This window comes from Puma concolor, chromosome A2, assembly GCF_028749965.1.
Source record: "Puma concolor isolate L17-30 chromosome A2, mPumCon1.1.hap2, whole genome shotgun sequence".
In the NCBI taxonomy this organism is placed as follows: domain Eukaryota; kingdom Metazoa; phylum Chordata; class Mammalia; order Carnivora; family Felidae; genus Puma; species Puma concolor.
In genome coordinates this window covers 14,701,221-14,722,120 of record NC_141668.1, presented here as the reverse complement: position 1 = coordinate 14,722,120, position 20,900 = coordinate 14,701,221, and the positions used below count along the sequence as shown (strand labels likewise).

The 20,900-nt window shown below is 44.1% G+C and overlaps 1 protein-coding gene across 2 annotated transcripts; it reads right to left on the bottom strand.

The window, feature by feature from the left end:
• Nucleotides 1–1,165: 1,165 nt before the first annotated feature.
• Nucleotides 1,166–20,647, bottom strand: MKRN1 (makorin ring finger protein 1). Of its 2 annotated transcripts, none has more exons than XM_025929718.2 (8): nt 20,286–20,647; nt 12,846–12,974; nt 6,706–6,935; nt 5,783–6,009; nt 3,555–3,769; nt 2,657–2,767; nt 1,960–2,098; nt 1,166–1,596 (listed from the first exon to the last, which is right to left on the bottom strand). In XM_025929718.2, the coding sequence occupies exons 1-8, from the start codon at nt 20,456–20,458 to the stop codon at nt 1,384–1,386; spliced, it is 1,437 nt and encodes a 478-aa protein (XP_025785503.1). In that variant the 5' UTR covers nt 20,459–20,647; the 3' UTR covers nt 1,166–1,383. The 2 variants fall into 2 exon arrangements, with proteins under 2 accessions (XP_025785503.1, XP_086544801.1); XM_086688675.1 differs by lacking the exon at nt 20,286–20,647 and adding an exon at nt 20,011–20,032.
• Between the last annotated feature and the right edge of the window lie 253 nt (nt 20,648–20,900).

Genomic DNA, 20,900 nt, shown 5'->3' with positions numbered 1-20,900 from the left:
GGCAGCTGCAAAATACAGACACCTCTGCAACAGTTACTTGTTTTCTCTTAAAGTGAAAGAATGGGCGGGACCCAAGGAATCACAGCAGTGGATGGACCAATGAGGAGCATCTCCAAGTTATCTCCGAAACTAGAGCAACACAACTCAAAGCTAAAATTTCCAATCAAGAAATTCTTGTAAGAACTGAACTTTAGCCTGTCTCGTGGATTACCAGCCCTGCCCCCGTTTAGTGGGAAAGCGTGACTTACTCCTGCGCACCAATTACTCCACTACAAGAAACGTGTCAGAATATTAAGTTTTGAATCACATCTGTCTGCCTGCAAAGCTCAGGGATGGAAGGAGGCAAATACTTCCAAAAACAAACACAAAAACCCAACAATGAAACCTGAAACAAGGACAAAGATTTGTCCAAAAGTGCCTGGCCTGGAAAGGCGAGGAGACCGTGAAACATTAAATACAACTGTGTATCCGAGCCCGGGGTTGAATGTGTGGGACAACCAGGCGCACTGCTCTATTTACAGCTACCAAGACATGCTTTGTCCTTTACCATCTATTGGCCACACTAGGCTGAAACCACTAAACCAAGTCTTTCCACTAAGGCTAAGAACACTGCGTCTATGCATGGAGAAGTTTATAGCACGCTCACACTCGTGCACACCAAGTCCAGCAGCCCCTGGGAGTCCACTTCCGGCTCTGCATTTCTTTTACGCCGCTGTATCTTTTTGTACGTGTTCTTTCACAATCTGCCTATCGTGCTACACGGTAAAAATCTCAACACATTCGCACCTGGTTCTGGTTACCCCGTAATTATTACTTGTGTGCAATTAAACAAGAGACCAAAACCACAGAACAAGGGCACAGGTGGGGAGTACAGGGTAGGGAACAGATAGATGTAACCAACACAGATGTGCAGATTTCACCAGAAGCCTCAAGCATCCACCTTGTGAGTCTGCAGCAGGCTACTTGCCACAGTCCAGACCCTTCACCTGTCACCCCTATTCTTGGACCCGAAAGCGGGGCCCGCGCTGTTACGTTTGAACCCGGGGTCCTCAAAGTAGAGTGTGGAAAAGTCCGTAAACGCTACCCTAGAACCGTGTGAATCTGGCGGGAAACAGATGGCGCAACTAACCTACTCTGACAGTTAAATCCATGTTACGAAAAAAAACTAGCTTTAAGATTTATTTTTGTAACTTCTGGAAACAGAGGAGACAACACACTCCTTGGGGGAAGGTGAGGGGACGAGAAGACAGGCCCTGGGTAAAAGGACCACGACAGCACCTGGATTGGATAGGCCTGCCTAGGACAGAAACACGGGCACTGCCACACCACCACGGGGACGGCTCCTGGCTGAGGCTCGGCAGACCAGTGCGCCACGCAAAGCTGCTATAGATCCAAGTCATAAAAATCTTCCAGCTCATCATGAAACAAGTCCCACTCGTCTTCAGAGTCTGTCAGGTCGTCGTCCCCACCTGCGGCCAAAAGCATAAGCAACATCTCGCCCAGCTCAAAGGTGACAACCTCCTCTTCGTCGTTGTCAAATGGGTTGCTGTTCTCTCTTTCCTCAATGAGCTCCCAGAAGTGGTTCCTTCGTTGGGCCTGTAAAAAACAAGGCCATGATAGGGAGGGCACTGTCGAGTAGCATCTTCTATCCTGGTGTTTCTAAGGCAAACCGTCCAGCACACCAGAGGGCATGACGAACAGACTTCTCATTTAGGGTTTCGACTTTACCAACTCCTACCCTCTGGTTACTTGATGCAAACCGTTTAGGCTAGAGCTCTGGGCACTCTGTATCTTTTCCTCTCCTATCCCTCCCCATTTCCTGAGGTGGCTCTCTCCTCCTCTCATCCTCCAGTCTCACTCCCAGACCTGTGCGGTAATCTCCTTCCCCTACCCCAATCTGTGCAGGACTCAACAGATAGCGTGGAATTTCCCCTCCTTTAAAAAAACAGCGAGAGTTACCCGGTATCTGCTTGATGTTCCCACTTTCTGTCTCTGTGGCTCCTCTCTACGGCCATCAGGGTACGCATGCTTGTAAAAACAGTTCCCTCCAAATGGGCAGCTCCCACGTCCTTCATCAAAATACCTGCACGCCTTGTTGCTGGAAAGGAAAATATCGCAACCCTTATTCACAGTGGATTTCAGGTCTGTATTTGACTATCATCCGGTATTTCGTTAAACAGGTAGGGATAGAACCAGCATGTTCGTTCACAGCCCTCCCCAAGGTGTGTTCTTAACATGTGTGCACGAATGCATGAAACACTAACTAGAAACAGACACTCTGTTCAAGTCTATGCTGTTTGTAACAGCTCCAGTACCGCAGATCCAGCAGAGAGAAAATCTTCTAGAAGCCCACACACAAGCACACAGGACAACTAGAACATGGACGCAGAAGAAGGCAGAACCCCACTCATGGGGTTTCAGCAATCAGCAGTATAGACTTCGTTATAACACAGTCCCTTGGCGTGCACCCCAAGGACTGTGTTATAGCCAGGTACACAACGGGGAAGTGTAATCAGGGGCGACACAAGAAACTGTACTGGGAAGTCAAAGAAAGGGTAGGAAGGAGGTAGGAGTGTATAATGCAGCACTGTTCTTTTCAAAGTGAACCCAAGCCATGTTGGGATCTTAGCCTGAGAAAAGGCTGCAGTGCTCATACCTCATTGCCTCTTTGTATTTCTGAATGAGTTTCTGCTTCTCTTCTTTCTCCTCCACCCAGTACTCACTTGGAATGACAAAGTTAGATGTGATCCGGCATTCTGGGCAGGACCTGGGAAACAATGAACAGGCTGCAATGCATATCCCCCTTTACAGGCCCACTCTTCAAGGACACACCCTGATGTGTCACCTCCATACTTAAAGACTTAACTGAAAGGCAAGTGGGCATTTCCTGAAAGGGTTCCACACACTGTCACACAACTGACCACTTCCTCTGAGGCAAGACAAACTCCTTCATAAATTCAATTCAATGGCTAGCCAATTCACTCAAAAAAATAATGATAATAATAACAACAACTTCGGTTAAAAAATAAAAAAATAAAATAAAAAAAAAAAAACAACCAAAGAAGACATTTCACACGGACTCCTTTTTCTTTCGTTTAAATAGATTTATTTCTTGTAACTTTGCTCTGTTTAGATTATGTAGTCTTTGTTCAGTTATGAGAACAATCTTTAAAGGATGGTGGATTATTGGCTAGCTTAATGGATGGAATAGGAAAGTGGAAAATGTAAAACGTCAAGAAACATACATTCAGAGCTAGATAAGTTTGTTCGCTGAGCCTAAACTGGCTAATCCATTAAACACAATCTCCTCAGAAAAAGCACGAAGAATCTACTGACTGATACACAGGGTTTCCTCGTTCAAATGAAAAGTAAACCTATACCAACTAACCTAGAAGCTAGCGGAAAATACAAAGGAGAAGTCCCAATTAGAATACCCCAGTTTCAAGATAAAATGCATGCATTTAAGTGCGGTCCATCTGGTTGAAAGTTGGCACAAGATACTAAATTCTTCCCCAAAATAGAAAGCACAAACGGAGATTGGGGAGGAGTCTCACTTTATGATCTTGCTCTCAAATTGCTTAGCACTCCTCCACTTGCGAATACACTTGAGACAGTAAGTGTGGCTGCAGTTGGAGAGAATCCCAAAGCGGCGCTCGCTGGGGCTGGCTTTCTCATAGACCACCTCCATGCAGACCCCGCAGACCATGTCCTTGCTGCGCTGGACAGCGAACGAGAGCTCCATGTCCTTCTCATGGGCCTCGATGCAGGACTAGAGACAGTAGAGAGAGAAGTGTGATCAAGTCACTGAACAACGAAGACTTCCACTGATAGCTCGAGACTGGTGTTCAGAGAAATCAATAGTCACCCAAAAAAGAGGTTCCCAATTGGACATCGAAAGCAGCTTTGTTCACAAGCAAATACAGTAACCTTTTGGGTCTTTACATCATTACAAAGTCAAACTTGAAGAACGGGGGGGGGGGGGGGCAGGGAGGAGAGGTGTCACCCAGTTTTCTTTACCCTCTGCGTTATGATCCATGTTGGAGACGGTTTTTCATACTGTTTATTGATCTCATTAAGGATGATGGAAACTAATATTTATTAGGGGACAACTATGTGCCAGGCACCTAATTTTCACATTAAAAGAAAAACCAGCTTTATGGAGGTATACTTCACATACCATTTTAATTCATTCTTTCAAAGGGTGCAGTTTAGTTATGTAACCATCCCCACAATCAATAGGAGAATGTGTCCGTTACCCCAAGAAAAACCCCACTACCACAGCAGTCACTCAATCCCCCTGAAACCAGCCTCCCAGTCCTAGGCAACTAGTAATCTTTGGCTATGCTTATTCCGGGGCATATCATATAAATGTGTCCTTTAGGGACTGGCTTGGTCAGTTTATCTACACTGTGGAAGGCTATCTGCGTGTAGAGATTACCTAAATAAACTTAAAAAAAAAATTACACTACTCTGAACATTCACGTACAGATTTGTGTAGATGTCCCACCCTTTGTTTTAAGGGAGGTGTAACTGACATGTATTACACTACACATACTTTTTCATTTTATAAGAAACATGTTAATTGTAGGAAATACAAAAAAGCAACCAAAAAGTCACCCATAAATCCACATAACCACATTTTAGTATACTTTATCTTTCTGAAACCTCTTTTTAAACAATCTTCAGAAACAGACATTACAAAAAGAGACAAAACAAAAAAAGACGCTACTATCCCCAAAACATACCTGAACGATTTATTTAACTTGCCTAATTCACACAACCAACATGCTGCGAAGGTAGGATTCAAACAATGTCTATCCTACATCATGCTTTACCCAACAACCAAATTAATTTTTATTAAACAGAAATGATAACGATTGGAGGCAAAATCTGCTCCAATAAATAAGATTCATAATGCAATGTTTTCTCAACAAAAAATTTATGCTGCAATGGCTTAAAACCGTAGCCTGCAATCTGCACCCTTTGGGTTTGAAAGGTAAATAAAGCGGTGCCATCACCGTGGAGAATGCCTGGCAGTGGTTTCCTATGACCCAGCAATGCTACTCTCCAAGAGACTGCCAAGGGGGAAACAATCCAAGTGTCCATTCAAATGATGACTGGAAAGATAAAATGTGGTACAGCTATGCAGTGACTTGTTATTCAGCCAGAAGGAATGAAGTACTGATAGACATATAGGATTTCATTCAGAAGCAATCCCCACAACAGGGAAATCCAGAGAGACAGAAAGTAGATCAGTTATTTATTGTCAGGAGCTGGACGAAGGGCAGGATGGAGTGATAGAGCTAAGGGGCATGAAGTGTCTTTTGGGGATGATGAAAATGTCCTAAAATCACAATCATGGTAATGGTTGCACAACTATGTTGATAGACTTAAAAACAATGAGACAATCTTAGAAGAGTAAATTCTATGGAATGTGAATCTCGGAAAAACTGTTGGTATTAAAAAAAAAAAAAAAAAAAAAAAAAGGAGGGTGCCTGGCTGGTTCAGTTGAAGAGCATGTGTCTCCTGATCTCAGGGTCATGAGTTCAAGCCCCACATTGAGTACAGACAGCACTTAAATAAACACTTTTAAAGAAAATGAAAACATTTAAAAAGAAAAGAGCCCATGGTCTGAATTCTGAAAGGATGATTTTGCGATAAGGTATTCAGAGCCCAAGAGATAAAACCACTGAATTCACCAAGCGTTTCTCTGAAATTAACAATGCTTGTGAAAGGGGAAATCCCATCTCACACCTATTAGCACATGACCCCGCTGACTTACTTTTATATGTTGTGATCTCTGGGCAGCGTCCATGGGATGGAGAACCTGCAGCCCACACATGTCACAGGAGTCTCCGTGGAGATACACGCAGTTCTCCCCGTACCGGCACTCTCCCACGGCGGCATACGGGCAAAGCTGCTTCTTTGTTTCAGCCACGGTTTGCTCCTTCTCACATTCTTCCTTGGTCACTGAGCCCTGCGGGGGTGCTTCAGTGCAGGAAGGGGCAGCTGAAAATGTTTAAGAGGGCAGTAAAGGTCCAAAATGGGTAAGGGGGAAATACGAACTATAAGGTAGTAACTGAGAACCTAACTGAAAAGAAAAAATGAGAACTTCAATTAAAGGCCAAACAGTCTATTTAATCCCTTTACTCCTGAAACAAATCTTTCTAATGCTGGTATTTCCATGAATGGGCTTATTTAAAAGAAAACAAAACTTTTTAGGCACCTCATCTACAATGGCACTGATTAAAGGAAAGAGGCAAAAGAAGCTTCAGTTTTTCAAAACACTCTATATTCACTACTATTGGGATCAAAGTTTCTTCTTTCACTCCATAGGTAAATCTTAGGTAATCCAATTTAGTGTATTAAGATTAGGTTAAGGGGCGCCTGGGTGTCTCAGTTGGTTAAGCATCCGTTAAGCATCTGGCTTCGGCTCATGATCTCACAGTTTGTGGGTTTGGGCCCCATGTCGGGCTCTGTGCTGACAGCTTGGAGCCTGGAGCCTGCTTTGGATTCTGTGTCTCTTCCTCTCTCTGCCCCTCCCCTGCTCATGCTCTGTCTCTCAATAATAAATAAACGTTAAAAAAATTTTCTTTTTTTACAGATTAGGTTAAACATGAAGAGTGGAAGTAGAAGGCTGTGAAACCCACCTAAAGGATGGACTACTGTCTAGTGCCCTAAGTTTTTAGTCTTCTAAATACTCACTACGGCCACAGTAGGGCTGGCCAGGAACAAACTCAATGGCATTCACCCAGTCTTCTGAACCTGCTCCTACACTTGCAAAGTTTGAATTTCGTGAGTCGGCTTCGCCCGTATTCATTTCAACAACTGGTCCAACTACCGATGAGAGACTTGAGGAAGCAGCAAGGGATGATTTTGCAGTTAGATCTGCCACAGTCACTTCTTCCTGTTTCAGTGGCTTGCTATGTTCATATCTAAAAGAAAAATTTAAAGTCAGCAGTCACTGTCTTGCCAGCAGCCCCAAATGGGGTATGTATTTCCTGATCTTATCTTTGGGTTCTTGTCAAACTACGGCACCGATGAATCAGCCGGGAAATTGTTAAAAGGCAGATACCTAATTTCTTAGTCTGGAGCAGAGCCCAGGATTCTCCAGGTCTACCAAGGCCCCACACTGCTAGCCCAAGGACTACACTGTTAGGAGCAAGGTCATAGACCAGGGGTCAAGCAAACACTAGAGGGTCAAACACGGGGTGCCTGGGTGGCTCAGTCGGTTAAGCGTCCGACTTCGGCTCAGGTCATGACCTCACGGTCCGTGAGTTTGAGCCCCGCGTCGGGCTGTGTGCTGACAGCTCAGAGCCTGGAGCCTGCTTCACATTCTGTGTCTCCCTCTCTTTCTCTGCCCCTTCCCTGCTCATCCTCTGTCTCTGTCTCAAAACTAAATAAACATTAAAAAAAAAAATTTCTTTTTAATAAAAAAAAAGGGTCAAACACATACTTTGTGCTTTGCAGGTCATACTGTCACTGCCATAACTATTACTATTAAACTCTGTGATTATACTTCAAAGGCCACCATAGGTGTTACTTAAGTGACTGTACATGGGTACATACTATACATGTGTGTATTCCAGTAAAACTTCATTTATCGAAAGAGCTTTTGGTCACGTTTGGCCTACACACGAGAGTTTACCCACCCTGTCACAGACCACCCACTACCCCTTAGATTCTACTCCAATGGGGGCGGGGGTCCTGCAGTTTCCATGGCAACTATGCTAAAGACCCCGGGCAGCCAAAACTGACCAAAGCAATGCTAGGGTGCCTGGGTGACTTAGGGAGGGGTTGAACCTCCCACTCTTTTGGCTCAGGTTAGGATCCCAGGGTCACAGGATCAACATGGGGCTCCACTCTTGTCACCGAGCATGGAGCCTGCTTGAGATCCTCTCTCCTTCTGCCCCTCCCATTTTTATACACACATACCCTCTCTCTCTCTCAATAAATAAAATTATTAAAGAAAAAATGCAAGGGTGACAAATTCAACAAGCAGAAACATGGAACATTTTACCAACACACACATTAAAATGTTCACACTATTAAACGGAAGAGAATAGTATTTTCATACATTTTTTAAGCTTATTTATTTTGAGAGCATGTAAGCAGGGGAGGGGCACAGACAGGATCCCTGGCAGGCTCCACACTGTTAGCAGAGACCCAACATGGGGCTTGATTCCAAGAAGCATGAATGAGATCATAATGAGCTGAAATCAAGAGTTGGACAGTCAACCAACTGAGCCACCCAGGCACCCCCCCGAAAAGTAACTTTTTAAATCAAATCTGCCTATTTAGGCAAAGCTATGCCCTTAGTGCAGAATAGATCTATATAAAATGTGACCGTGAAGCAAAGATTTGTGAGTAAGCACTAGGAGAGATCAAGTACAAATAAACAGCAAGACTCTCATTTTGAAAGGCAAAAAATATGGTTCAGTGAAGCATGGACTTTAGGAACAGGGATCAGTCTCAGACCCTCAGACCAAATTCAACCAGAGCTAAAAGTGGCTTTGACATTTTTATGTTTAAATGGTATATATTCCTTTGATTCTAAAACACATTTACAACATTTAAATTATCTATTTATTTTTAAAAGTGAGCTCTATGCCCAATGTGGGACCTCAACTCACAACTTGAGACCAAGAATCACACGCTCCACCAACTGAGCCAGCCGGGCGCCCACTGACATTTGTTGATTATTACTTTTTCATTCTTTTTGGGGGAGCAAGTAGAATTGCAATCCAGGAGACACAGATTCAGGTAGCAACCTGACTTGTGTTCCTGGTTTCACCATTTTAAATTGGTTGGAAAAAAAGATCACTTTAGGACACATGAAAATTATATGGAACTAAAATTTTAGCATCCCAAATAAAGTTTCATGGGAACACAATCACATCCAGCAGCTTATGTATTATCTACGGCTGCTTTTGTATGACAAGAAACCACGTGGCCTGCGTAGCCAAAAATTTATTTTCTGGCCCCATACAGAAAAAATCTGCCAAGTCCTGCTTAAAAGGACTCTCGGATCTACTGGATTCAGAGCCCAGGACAATGTCTTCGTTATAATTAAGTTAATTCTTTAATGGATTATCACAGAATCAGTGACCTTACAGTCGAAGTGTTAAGTGAAGAAATAATGCTGAGACAACACTGAAACTAATATTGAGCTTTTCTTTCACATCTTGCAAAGAATACTTTGATATAGGATCAATTTCTATGTAAGGAAGTTTAATCAATTTTCCTTCCAGCTCTAACTAAGAGAAGATAAACATTTTTCCCTCCAGTTGGCTACTTCCCGCCTCCAATCATTCCAAAGTCTGGTTATCTGTCTTTAAGTATTTTAAAACTTAGGGGCGCCTGGGTGGCTCAGTTGGGTGAGCGTCAGACTTTGGCTCACGATCTCGTGGTTCATGAGAGCCCCGCATCGGGCTGTGTGCTGACAGCTCAGAGCCTGGAGCCTGCTTCAGATTCTTTGTCTCCCTCTCTCTATATGGCCCTTCCCCTCTCAAGCTCGGTCTCTCTCTCTCTCTCTCTCAAAAATAAACCAACATTAAAAAAAATTTTTTTAATAAATAAATATTTAAAAAAATTTTTTAATGTTTATTTTTGAGAGACAGAGACAGAGTACAAGTGGGGAAGGGGCAGAGAGAGACAGAATGTGAATCAGGCTCCAGGCTCTGAGCTATTAGCACAGAGCCTGATGTGGGGCTCAAACTCATGAACAGAGCCTTGAGATCATAACCTGAGCCAATGTCCAGCACTTAACCGACTAAGCCACCCAGGCACCCATCTTTAAATATTTTAATTTATGGGACTCAGTGGGTCTATAGGGTAAGGGCCTACCATAGCAAAGGTTGTCACCTGTCAACCAAGGTTCTCCACTGGTGTCCAGAAACAAGGAGGGAAGGTCGCCTGGCTGCCTCAGTTGGAAGAACATGCAACTCCTCATATCAGGGTTGTGAGTTTGAGCCCCTCGTTGGGCAGAGGTAACTTAAATAAAACTTAAACAACAACAAAAAAAAAAGACAAAGGAAACGAGGGAGTTCTTTTAAATTTTTTTTTTTACATTTATTTTTGAGACAGAGAGAGACAGAGCATGAACAGGGGAGGGGCGGGGGGGGACACAGAATCGGAAGCAGGCTCCAGGCTCTGAGCCATCAGCCCAGAGCCTGACGCGGGGCTTGAACTCACGGACGGCGAGATCGTGACCTGAGCTGAAGTCGGACACTTAACCGACTGAGCCATCCAGGCGCCCCAGGAAACGAGGGAGTTCTAATAGCATTCAGCAGGTGGGGGCAAAGGATACTAGACTTCCTGCCATGTGTACCACCAGCTCTGGGCAAGAACGGCCTCACTTCATAACAGTGTCACCACTAGCAAACACTGATGCAGTAATTTTTTTCTGAACTGTTGGAATTAGGACTTTTATCTTTCATTATAAACTACTCCCTCTGTGAGGAGTTCAATTAATTGAAACCTCTGGGCATTGGCCAAGTTATATTTAAAAAATCCCTATACCATAAGAGCGAAAGTTTAAATCATCCAGGTGTAATTTTAACAAGAAAATAAGCAGTCTTGGAACAAGCACCTCCGTAACATTCCTTCTTTAGCTAGTCTAGAATCAGTCTTTTAATGATCACCTAACCTATTAGGGGTGCCTGGGTGGCTCAGTTGGGTTAAGCGACTCTTGATTCGGGCTCAGGTCACGGTTTGTGGTTTGTGAGGCTAAACCCCGAGGCAGGCTCTGCCCTGTCACTGTGGAGTCTGTTTGGGATTCTCTCTTTCCCTCTTTCTCTGCCCCTCCCCCACCAGGACTCTAAACAAACCAAAAAAAAAAAAAAAAAAAAAGATTGCCTAGACCAGTCTATCTGTCCCAAACAATTACCACCGAAGCCTTCCTTTCAGGCAGGCTATTAATACACAGGTTTCCCTAAGTCCTTTCACTTTATCCAAAGGGCTCTAAATCGAGCTCAAATCAGGACTATTCCCCAGAGAGGGAGCTGCACCTTTCCTATAAAGTAAACTTATTACGGGGCGCCTGGGTGGCGCAGTCGGTTAAGCGTCCGACTTCAGCCAGGTCACGATCTCGCGGTCCGTGGGTTCGAGCCCCGCGTCGGGCTCTGGGCTGATGGCTCAGAGCCTGGAGCCTGTTTCCAATTCTGTGTCTCCCTCTCTCTGCCCCTCCCCCATTCATGCTCTGTCTCTCTCTATCCCAAAAATAAATAAACGTTGAAAAAAAAAAAATTTATAAAGTAAACTTATTAGGTGACTCACATCTGCCTAAATGTCAGAGCCTCACCAAAACAAGGGCTCACTCCCTGGCCTTCAACCTCCGTCTACCATGAGGAAACTCACGGACTACGGGAATGTGCTGAAGATGGACTTCTATACTCTTTCTACTTAGTCCCAAAGGAGAACACGAAATGCCACTGGGGCTGCCAAAGCTACCTGAAAAATAAGCTGATGACTGACACAGAGCCCAGGCCTTAGCTTAGATTTCTTCAGTTTAACCTTTTTTTTCATTCGTTCCACCTATATGACCCGATCAGGTGAGTGCCTCTACTGGAATAAGACGATCGTCCGTTAACTAGCCATACTTCCCCTCCTCCGGTCACACAGCAAGCACACTCTCCAGGACGTCTCTGGACTCATCTCCTCTTAACATTTCCTCTCTCCCTGGACAGAGTTTACAAGGATCCTCAACACACTGGCTAGGCAAAGAACCCAGCTCCCCTACAATTAATCGGCCTAGAACACCTGCAGAGACCAGCCCATGAAGAAATGCTTTTATATTTAGTATGATAGGGCTCTAGACAACCCCCCCTTTCATACTGTGACTAAAAAGGATAAATAAACCTGGGGGGGGTATTTTTTGGAGTAGAGTGTCACTGTCATTTGTCCCCATCTCCAGTAATACTGAAAGGAAAAAAAAAAATCAGCAAAGAGTAAAATGATTGACTTAAACTCAGATACCAAGAGGTTCCACTTCTGAGCTTCTAGTCATATGAAAAAAAAACTTTGTCCTTAGTAACTTCCTAGTAAAATGCATGTGGGATGACCTAACATTAATATCCCACCCATCAGTAATTCAGTCTTTTGAACTCTTTAGCATTTGAACACAAGAGTTGACATAATCCTTTTCTGAAAGAATGCTAAAATTGGCTGACATTCCCAAAATGTCTCACCTACTGTGATGGTTTAAAATATGTCCAGAATTCTTTGCCACTACTCCTTTCAAAAGGTGGAGCCCAATCACTCTCCCCTTGAACGTGCGCTGGGACTTGCTGACTTGTTTATAATAAACAGAATATAGTGGAAGGGAGTGTGGGACTTCTGAGACCAGGTCATAAAAGGCATTGTGGCTTTGTCCTTGCTGGCTCTCTTGAATCACTGGCTCTGGGGAAAAGATAGCTACCAAGTATGTGGACGCTGAGCAGCCCCGGGGAGAGGTCCGTGTGGTGCGAACTGAGGTCTCACCGATAGTGAGTGAGCGAGCCACCCTAGAAGTGATCCTCCAACCCCAAGACTTCAGATAATGCCAGTTCTGCCAGAAATCTTGACTGCAATCTTGGGGGTCTCAGAGCTAGAACCACTCAGCTAAGCCATGCCCAGATTCTGACCCCCAGAAACTATGAGACAATGTCTATTATTTCTAAACTGCTGAATCTCCCAGTAATTTGTAATAAACAGGTAACTAAAACACGTGTTTTCTGCTCAATTGCAATTTCAGATTATGGTACCAATTCAAAGACAGATTATTGGAATTATGTGTCTTACTCTTATCTTTTCTCCCAATCTCTCCCAACCCACCCCTGAACAAAACTGATCTGTAGAGTTCTTACCTGCAGCGGTCTCCGTAAATACAGTATCCTCGCTGAAAATACTTGCACACTACACCATACGGACTGTCAGAGAGGTCATGCGAATAGCGACAGTTATCTCCTTCCTTACAAACCCCATGCATGAAATACCTGTGAGAAAAAGAACCACAAAATTGGATTTAAAAAGTCTAGAACCAGGGGCACCTGGGTGGCTCAGCTGGTTAAGTGTCCGACGTCAACTCAGGTCATGATCTCACAGCTCATTGGTTAGAGCCTGCGTCCCGTCCCGGCTCTGCGCTGAACCTGAAGCCTGCTTTGGATTGTGTGTGTCTCCCTCCCTCTCTCTCTCTGCCCCTCTCCTGCTGGTGCTCAGTCTCTCAAAAATACATAAACGTTAAAAAATAAATAAGTGAAAAGTCTAGAGCCAGCACTAAAAGAATTCTTAGCCAATGTATCAGTAATATACTAGTGCTGCATGGCAGCAATATATTCTATTACATGAACACAGAAACGAACACAGAACACGTAGAATTAGACCGTATGACAAGATTATCCATTATGGTACCACAGGAAGGCTGCCTATGCATATGTGCACCAATTCAGATTTAAACTTTGAGGTTGGCATTCATCTGACCACTGTTCTCATTTTACAGTCCTGAGGAGGTAGCTTCTTGTTTTCCACTAACTTTAGCCAATAATAGCAACTCTATCTGTAAAAAAGTCAAAGATAAAGAATCAAGAAGCAATGCAGACCACAACGGGTCAGACTACTGTACTTCAAGAGACCATTTTAATTCTTTCAAATCCACATGTGAAAATAAAAACCAATTTTGCCACAGAGTTAAAGGGCAATCACGATGTCCTACGGTTAGTATGTTGTTCCTGTGCCTTAAAGGGTTATGTGTGTATCTAACCAGCAGCTTCCAAACACCAAGTATCACAGTCGGAATTACTAGGACTTATTTCCTAAGGGAATCCGGACTAGGCAGCACCAGCACCACCTGGGAATTTGCTAGAAATGCAAACATTGAGACCTCACTGCCTATCTACTAAATCAGAATCTGGGGATGTCCGTATTTCTCTAAGTGTAACTTATGTGGATTAGGTAAGTGATATGGGCCTTATTTTTATAGATAACCCTAATCATGTCAAGTGAGTAGAACCACCACCACCACCACCACCACCACCACCGTCCATCTTCCCACCACTGACTTCTGTCAGGGTTTTTGTTTTTTGTTTTTAATTCTTTGGTCCAGGGTACCTGGGTGGCTCAGTTGATTAAGGGTACTTAGGATTGGGTCCTGATCTCAGTTTGTGGGTTCAAGCGCTGCATCAGGCTCTGTGCTGACAGCTTGGAGCCTAGAGCCTACTTGGGATTCTGTGTCTCCCTCCCCCTCTCTCTCTGTTCCTCTCTCACCTGTGCTATCTTTCAAAAATGAATAAACATTCTTTAAAAATGTAAATTCTTTGGTCTTTCCTTTAATGGTCTCTTTCTCTTGAGCAGAGTAATGAAGATTTAATTTTGGCAGGCCACAACTCCCCCAAATATGCATCTATGTACAGCTGGCAGAATAAGAAAAAAGTGCCTATTTCATGGGTGTAAATATGGCTGGTCTTGCAGATGACATCACTATATCCAAGACTGTCACAGTTATCTACAGCTGGTAGGTACAGTAACAAAGTACAAGCCCCTTGCCCACTGAATGGTATGTAAAAAAATATTCAGATTTACCTAAGGAACTCTGAAGAAGTTCCTTCAATTGAACTGTCCCCAAATTCGAATGTGAATAGTTCTATTCAGGGATTACCTGCAAGTGAACCTTCTATGTGACAGCAGGTAAGATGGCAAGAATGTAACATGTTGGTGGAGACAGTTAAAAAAGATCAAGATCCTGAAGTGCTATGACTGCAGTCCATTAAAAAAATATAAAAATATAATTGGAAGTCAAATTATAACTATAACCTAACTTCAACTGTTACTAGGTTTGCCATAATCTAACTCAGGTCTGAACTTATGCTCAACTACAGGGCAACTAAACTAGTTCTATCAGTAGATAATTTCTGACTGCATAAATGAAGACATCAACATTACACACACAACCAACACCTAAACAAGCCAATGATAATTACATTGTAATCACCACTACAGTATAATTATGCCTCAAAGTATTATATATCAAGTATCCAGTTGCTAATAGGTTATCCATTTGAAACAGTGTCCATGCCTGAATACAGTTGTTTACTGTCTCATCCCTGGTAGGAACTTCTGCTTTTTAAACACAAGACAAAGGTGTCTGAATACAGTTGTTTACTGTCTCATCCCTGGTGGGAACTTTTGCTTTTTAAAGCAAAGGTGTCTATACCTTTGATATTTCTTCGGGATCAATCTTAAGTCAGAGATACACAGACCATTTATTGATTCAGTTTTAAGGCTTGATAAACCCTCTAGAGATTTCCAGCTGGGAAGGTAGCACCTAAATCTCAGGCACAATACTTGAAATTTTAGGTTTGTTTTTAAATCCCATTTGCCAAGTTTTCATTCATTCAACTGCTGTACTTGGGTTTATGACCCTCTTCACTATGTCAGATTTCATCTTCCACCACTCCCTGCCTGACCATAACTTGGGTTCTTAAACCAGTTGCTTCATTTAAGGAGATCAACTTCCGGGGCGCCTGGGTGGCTCTGTCGGTTAAGCGTCGACTTCGGCTCAGGTCTGATCTCACTGTTCGTGGGTACAAGCCCCGCATCGGGCTCTGTGCTGGCAGCTCAGAGCCTGGAGCCTGCTTCGGATTCTATGTCTCCCTCCCTCTCTGAGGCTTATACTCTGTGTGTGTCTCTCTCTCAGAAATAAATAAAAACATTAAAAAAAAAAAAAGATCAACTTCCTAAAACCTGCAACTTAACATTCAGTAGGACACTTCATTAGCACCTCTGTAAAACATACACCGCTATTTACTTGCTGACATCCATGAAGGGTAGAAACTCTTGAAAATCCACAAGGATAGTGAAAACTCAACTCAAAAAGATGGAGCCAGCCAGGCACTCCCCATCAGAAGTGGGAGACTCACTTCCAGCTTTGTCACTTGCTAGTGATGTCATCTTAGTCTCACCAATCTTTATATTTTAGAACTTGAAAAAAAGGGCAGGATGTGTGAGTGAAGTCACTGCATTAGGCCTTTGTTGCTGCTCTGGCTCCCTTACACCTGGGCCTTCCACAGCTTCACTCTGCCCACACTCAGACCGCATTTGGGGACTGTACTGGTTTCTTCCCATGCCTGATGGGAGGTGTACGTGAACAGATTGGTTGAGAAAGAAGGCAAGACACCTAGATGTCATGCCACAAGAAGATCTGAAGTTAACCGCAGGAATCGAGCCACAAAACAAAGGAACAACCTTTTCAGGAACTATTCCTGCAGAAAGCTATACCATGTGTGGTCCAACAGGAGGACTGAGAAAAAGAACTACCCAGCAAGAAGTTCCTGTGGTCCGGAACTAGCAACACCGAAGGAATTCAAGCAGACGCAAAATCACCGGATACTGCAGAATCAACAGAAACACTAGAACACAAGTCCTAATCAGTTACTGCCAAATACTAAGCGTTAATTTACATGCTGTTTATTACGTACTGTCTGGGTTTTGGGGGTTTTTTTCTTGTCTTTTGTCCCTCAGTGGTGTGAACGGTATTGGTACACCCAAAATTATATATCATCCTCACAGTGAAACCCCTCCTTGCCAACTAATTTCTAAGAGATCATGACATAACAGAAGTTACAACAGAAAAGTGGAGAAAGGCAAGCCTCTCCCAAGAATTTCTCCCCAAAACAAAACCAAAATAAATGCTTTTTATTTTTAAATGCCACCACCAAAAAGCCACCATCCAAATTCACCTTGATGTCATTGCCCAGACTAAGGCTCCTTTGGTAAAAGGCTGGGCCACATGGTTTCTAAGGTTCCTTCCACCTTGAAGATTCTGGGACTCCAGGCAGACATTGTCCAGGAATAAAAACAAACATAATCGACTAGATTCTACCCACTGCTGTATCTTTTGGAAATCTAAGCATGTTTGCCAAAATGTTACAAAAACCACAATATTAGCTTGTGAGGGTACAAGAGAAACAATATCCTCAAAGCATGTCTAGCACTGTAACAACCTACCTGTGGATTTACAGAAATTACTGAATGAGAATTTGGCATTTACCACTTAACTGGCTGACATTCCTTACTGGGATATTTAGTTTTTGATGAGTGCATGTATGCTGTTTCTCAAACTGGACTGTAAATTCTTCGTGGTTAAGGACCATGGATTTCTTTTTATGTCCTACAATACCTATACAAACAATACTTACATATTTAATAAAAAACTGTAGAAGACACCTAGGTGTCATGCAAATCGTAATGCCAGTAACAAATTAATTTCTTAATGAGCTGTGTGACTTTTTCAATGTCACCCCTTCAAAGCAAAACCACATAGGTTGCAAGTAATAAATTTCACTATGGATATCACAGCACTTGCATAGACTTTCTGGAGTAAGTTCCTTTATTTAAGCTATACCTACACTCAAAAAAGCAAAAAACCTTTTAAAAAATAGAAACGAAGAAACACTTGTATTTTTTGTTACATTATTTCAACTGCCAAACAGTTATATCTACCACTGCAGAAGCACTCTAATCAAGCAGTGTCTTAAATTCAAAATTACAGCTTGCCAAATTACCATCTATTCTTTTAAGTATTATTTTAATCCCACACTCAAAGAAGCTAAAACCAATAGCCTACTTCATAATATTCCTCCAATAAAAAATATGAAAAATGGCCAGGTGGGGGCAGCATAATACAGTTCCTCAGAAAAGGTATATGTAGTTCGGTTTTTCTTAAGCTGCAGAAATAAAAGTGAGATAGGATTCTGAGAAATATATTAAGAAAATAGTAACGAACAAGAATATACAAATGAGTTGGAACAATTAAAAACAAGTGTCTGTCAACTGGAAAGGGAGAAACAAACTGTAAGAGGATTATGCCCTAAGAAAATAGTCTTTAGTCAAATTGCTAGACACAAGGAAATAAGCAAAAACACTAAAAATACGGCACTATCGTGAATTCAAGGGAGACTTAGCTTTCAAACAGAATAAAGATATTTATAATACAGTGCATCTCTACATTCCCTTGAACATCTAGCATTATCTCTCACTGTAAGCACTAATGCTTATTTAACGAATAACTGACAAAGTAGTCTCCCAAAACAATGTCTTTGCAAACTTACAAGTTCATTCTTTTTTTTTCTAGTTCATTCTTTTTTTAAATGAAAGCAAAGGAATCCTCAAGCACGTGAGTGAAGTGGGTAATTTTACGTGTGGGTTTACCAGCATCAACAAGCTGTTACCAAGTACAGATAATGACAAATGAAACAGGGTCCGTACTCTAAGAAAGCTCCAAGTCTACAATAAATGACATATTTGACATAGTCCTATCCCAAGAAAAAAGGTTTTTTTTAAAAACAGGATATCATATTGGTACATGGAACAACTGAAAACAATGTCAAATATTAAAATTAAGACGCACCAACTAACCTATACTTTTAGATCACTTTCTCCAAGTTACATACAGGTTTACACAGACAAAAACGAGTACATCTAAGCTTGTATCTTTCACACAATGCCTTTTCAAAATACTAGACTACTGAGCTATGCAAATTTTTTAAATAACATATACTGGTTCCTGGGCAAAAAATTCCCACCAGTCCAGGGACAATCTAGAATACTGCATTCACTCAAAGATCCTAAAGGCAGACAGCAAAGAGGAATGATTAGTCTGGTAAGCTATGTTGAATTGATTATGTGCCGGTGAGGAACCAGAAAGAACAGGGAAAATGTCTAACAGCAGGGAAAGTGAAGTGAAAAAGTGACCATGAATTCTGTGCACTGCTGTAAAGGTGGGTTCAAGTTACAGCTGCAAGATAAAAATGAGGGGGGAGTATGGTAATTTCTGGTTGGTGATGGGTATTCAAAGCTAGACTATATTGAGACTGGAGATAAGTAAAATCAAAGCATTGTATAGAATTCTTAAAAGAACCCACATATTTAAAACGTTTTCAGCATATAGAGGTAGACTGGGACTGCAGAGGGAAGGGCTAAAAGTTCAGGAATATAAAAGTTACACTAGCTATTTTTAAAAGATCCAACTACCACGTTTAAATCAAGTGCAGCATTGTGGAGGGAAAAAAAATGGTAAACACACTCAAACAACCGGTTCCATGAATAGGAACTTTAAAATTCTCATTCTTTAAGATACTGCACTTGACTCCATTCTTACCATATACAAATGAGAAGCTTCCTAAAATAGCTTTTGTTTTTCCATTCCGTTGCGGAAAACAAAATTTATTAAGCTTATTCTTCATGCCTTATATGTGTATTACAGAAGAACGCTTCAATATCGCTGTTAACACCAGGACAGTGAATTCTGCGTGTTAAGACTATTCTTACGTATCGTATGGAAATTATCCCACGCGGGTTCAAAGTGGCGTTCCAGGTTGATTTAGAGAAAGGAAAAGCTTCTGGGCGCTAGTGATCACTTCTAAAAAAACCCAAGTATAACACCCATTTAAATGCACTCGTATGTACAGCGCGATCATTTTTTTACATGCGAACACTCAACGTATCTGTAACCGCCATCCACTAATTTTTTTTTTTTTTCCACATCCTTGCATCCGATATACCAAACCAAAACAAAACTGCTCTGCTCCGGGAGCGACAAGCTCTTTGATTCCCCTTCAAAAGTAAGAAGGGTGGATTTCAAGAGAAAACATTTCGCCGCGGGAGGGGAATGGCAGCACGTACAATTTCAGGCGGAGGAGAGGATCCGAGCCAGGCACTCGGTACTAAGACAAAGCTCAGAACCGCCAACCTCAATAAACATACAAGGAAATAACAAAAGCTACTTCTCGGGTGCGGCGGAGGGCGGGGGCGGAGACGCGAGCGGACGTTACCAACGGATGACAAGGCGCCGGGGGCCCGGCAGCCAGCGGACAGCCAGGCCACCTCGCCGGTGAACGCGGCTGCGCTCCCCGGCCCCACAGAGCCGCGGGGAGGCGGGCTCCAGGCAAGAACACCCACCCCTTCCCGAACCTGCGGAGGTGCAGGCAGGGGATGCGGCATCCCGCGACAATGCACAGCAGGGAGGAGTCAGCCCACCTTTCCCTCAGCGCGGCGCGCCGCTCGGCTGGCGCAGGGAGGGGCGGGGGGAGCGGCGGGCGGTGCGGCGGCCCCGCAGCGGCGCTGCGCGCGCTCGGGCCGCGGCGGCCGGGGGGGTTGACGCAGCGCGGGCGGGAGGCCGCGGCGGCCAAACGCCGCTCTTTTCCTTCCTCCGCCCGCCCCCGGCAGACCGCCCGCCCCTTCCTCCGTGCCCTCTCCGCCGCCTCGGCCCCCCTCCCTCCCGGCACCCGGCGCCAGGCTGCGCAGCGTCTCACCTGCAGGTGACCTGTTTAGTCCAGCCGCCGCTGCCGCCTCCCCCTCCCCCCGCCCCCGGGGACGGGGAGGTGACTGTGGGGATAGGGGTGGGGGAGGCCGCTGCCACCGCCGCCGCTGCCGCTCCTGCTCCTGATGTTGTGGCTGTTGTTCCGGGAGCTGCAGCCTCCGCCATTACTGTTTATCCCACACAGCAGTGGCACCGGAACTTCCGGGATCACATAGTTCCGGTCCGGCGGCCGGAGGAGAAGGCGGCGAGGCAAGGGGAGGGGAGGGGAAGGAGACTGGGGCGCCCGCTCGCTCCCCTCGGCCCCTAGTCGCGTCTCCCGAGCGCTCCAGCAGCTCGAACTGCGGGCCGGAGCCGCAGCGCCCGCGGCCCGCCCCCAGCATCCTCCGATTGGCGGACGAGAGAGCTCCGCCCGCGGGGGCGGGGCGAGGGCCGGGCTCCGCCAGGTGGGCCCGCCCTCACTGTCCCCCCACCCCCCCACCCTCGAGACTCCACATCTAGGGAACTGAAGTGCAGGTTTCAAGCATGTAGACCCAGGAGTACTTCCCTAGTGGAAGCTGATGCTGTGTTGGGAGGGAATTGGGATTTGGATTGGAATCCAGAATTTCCC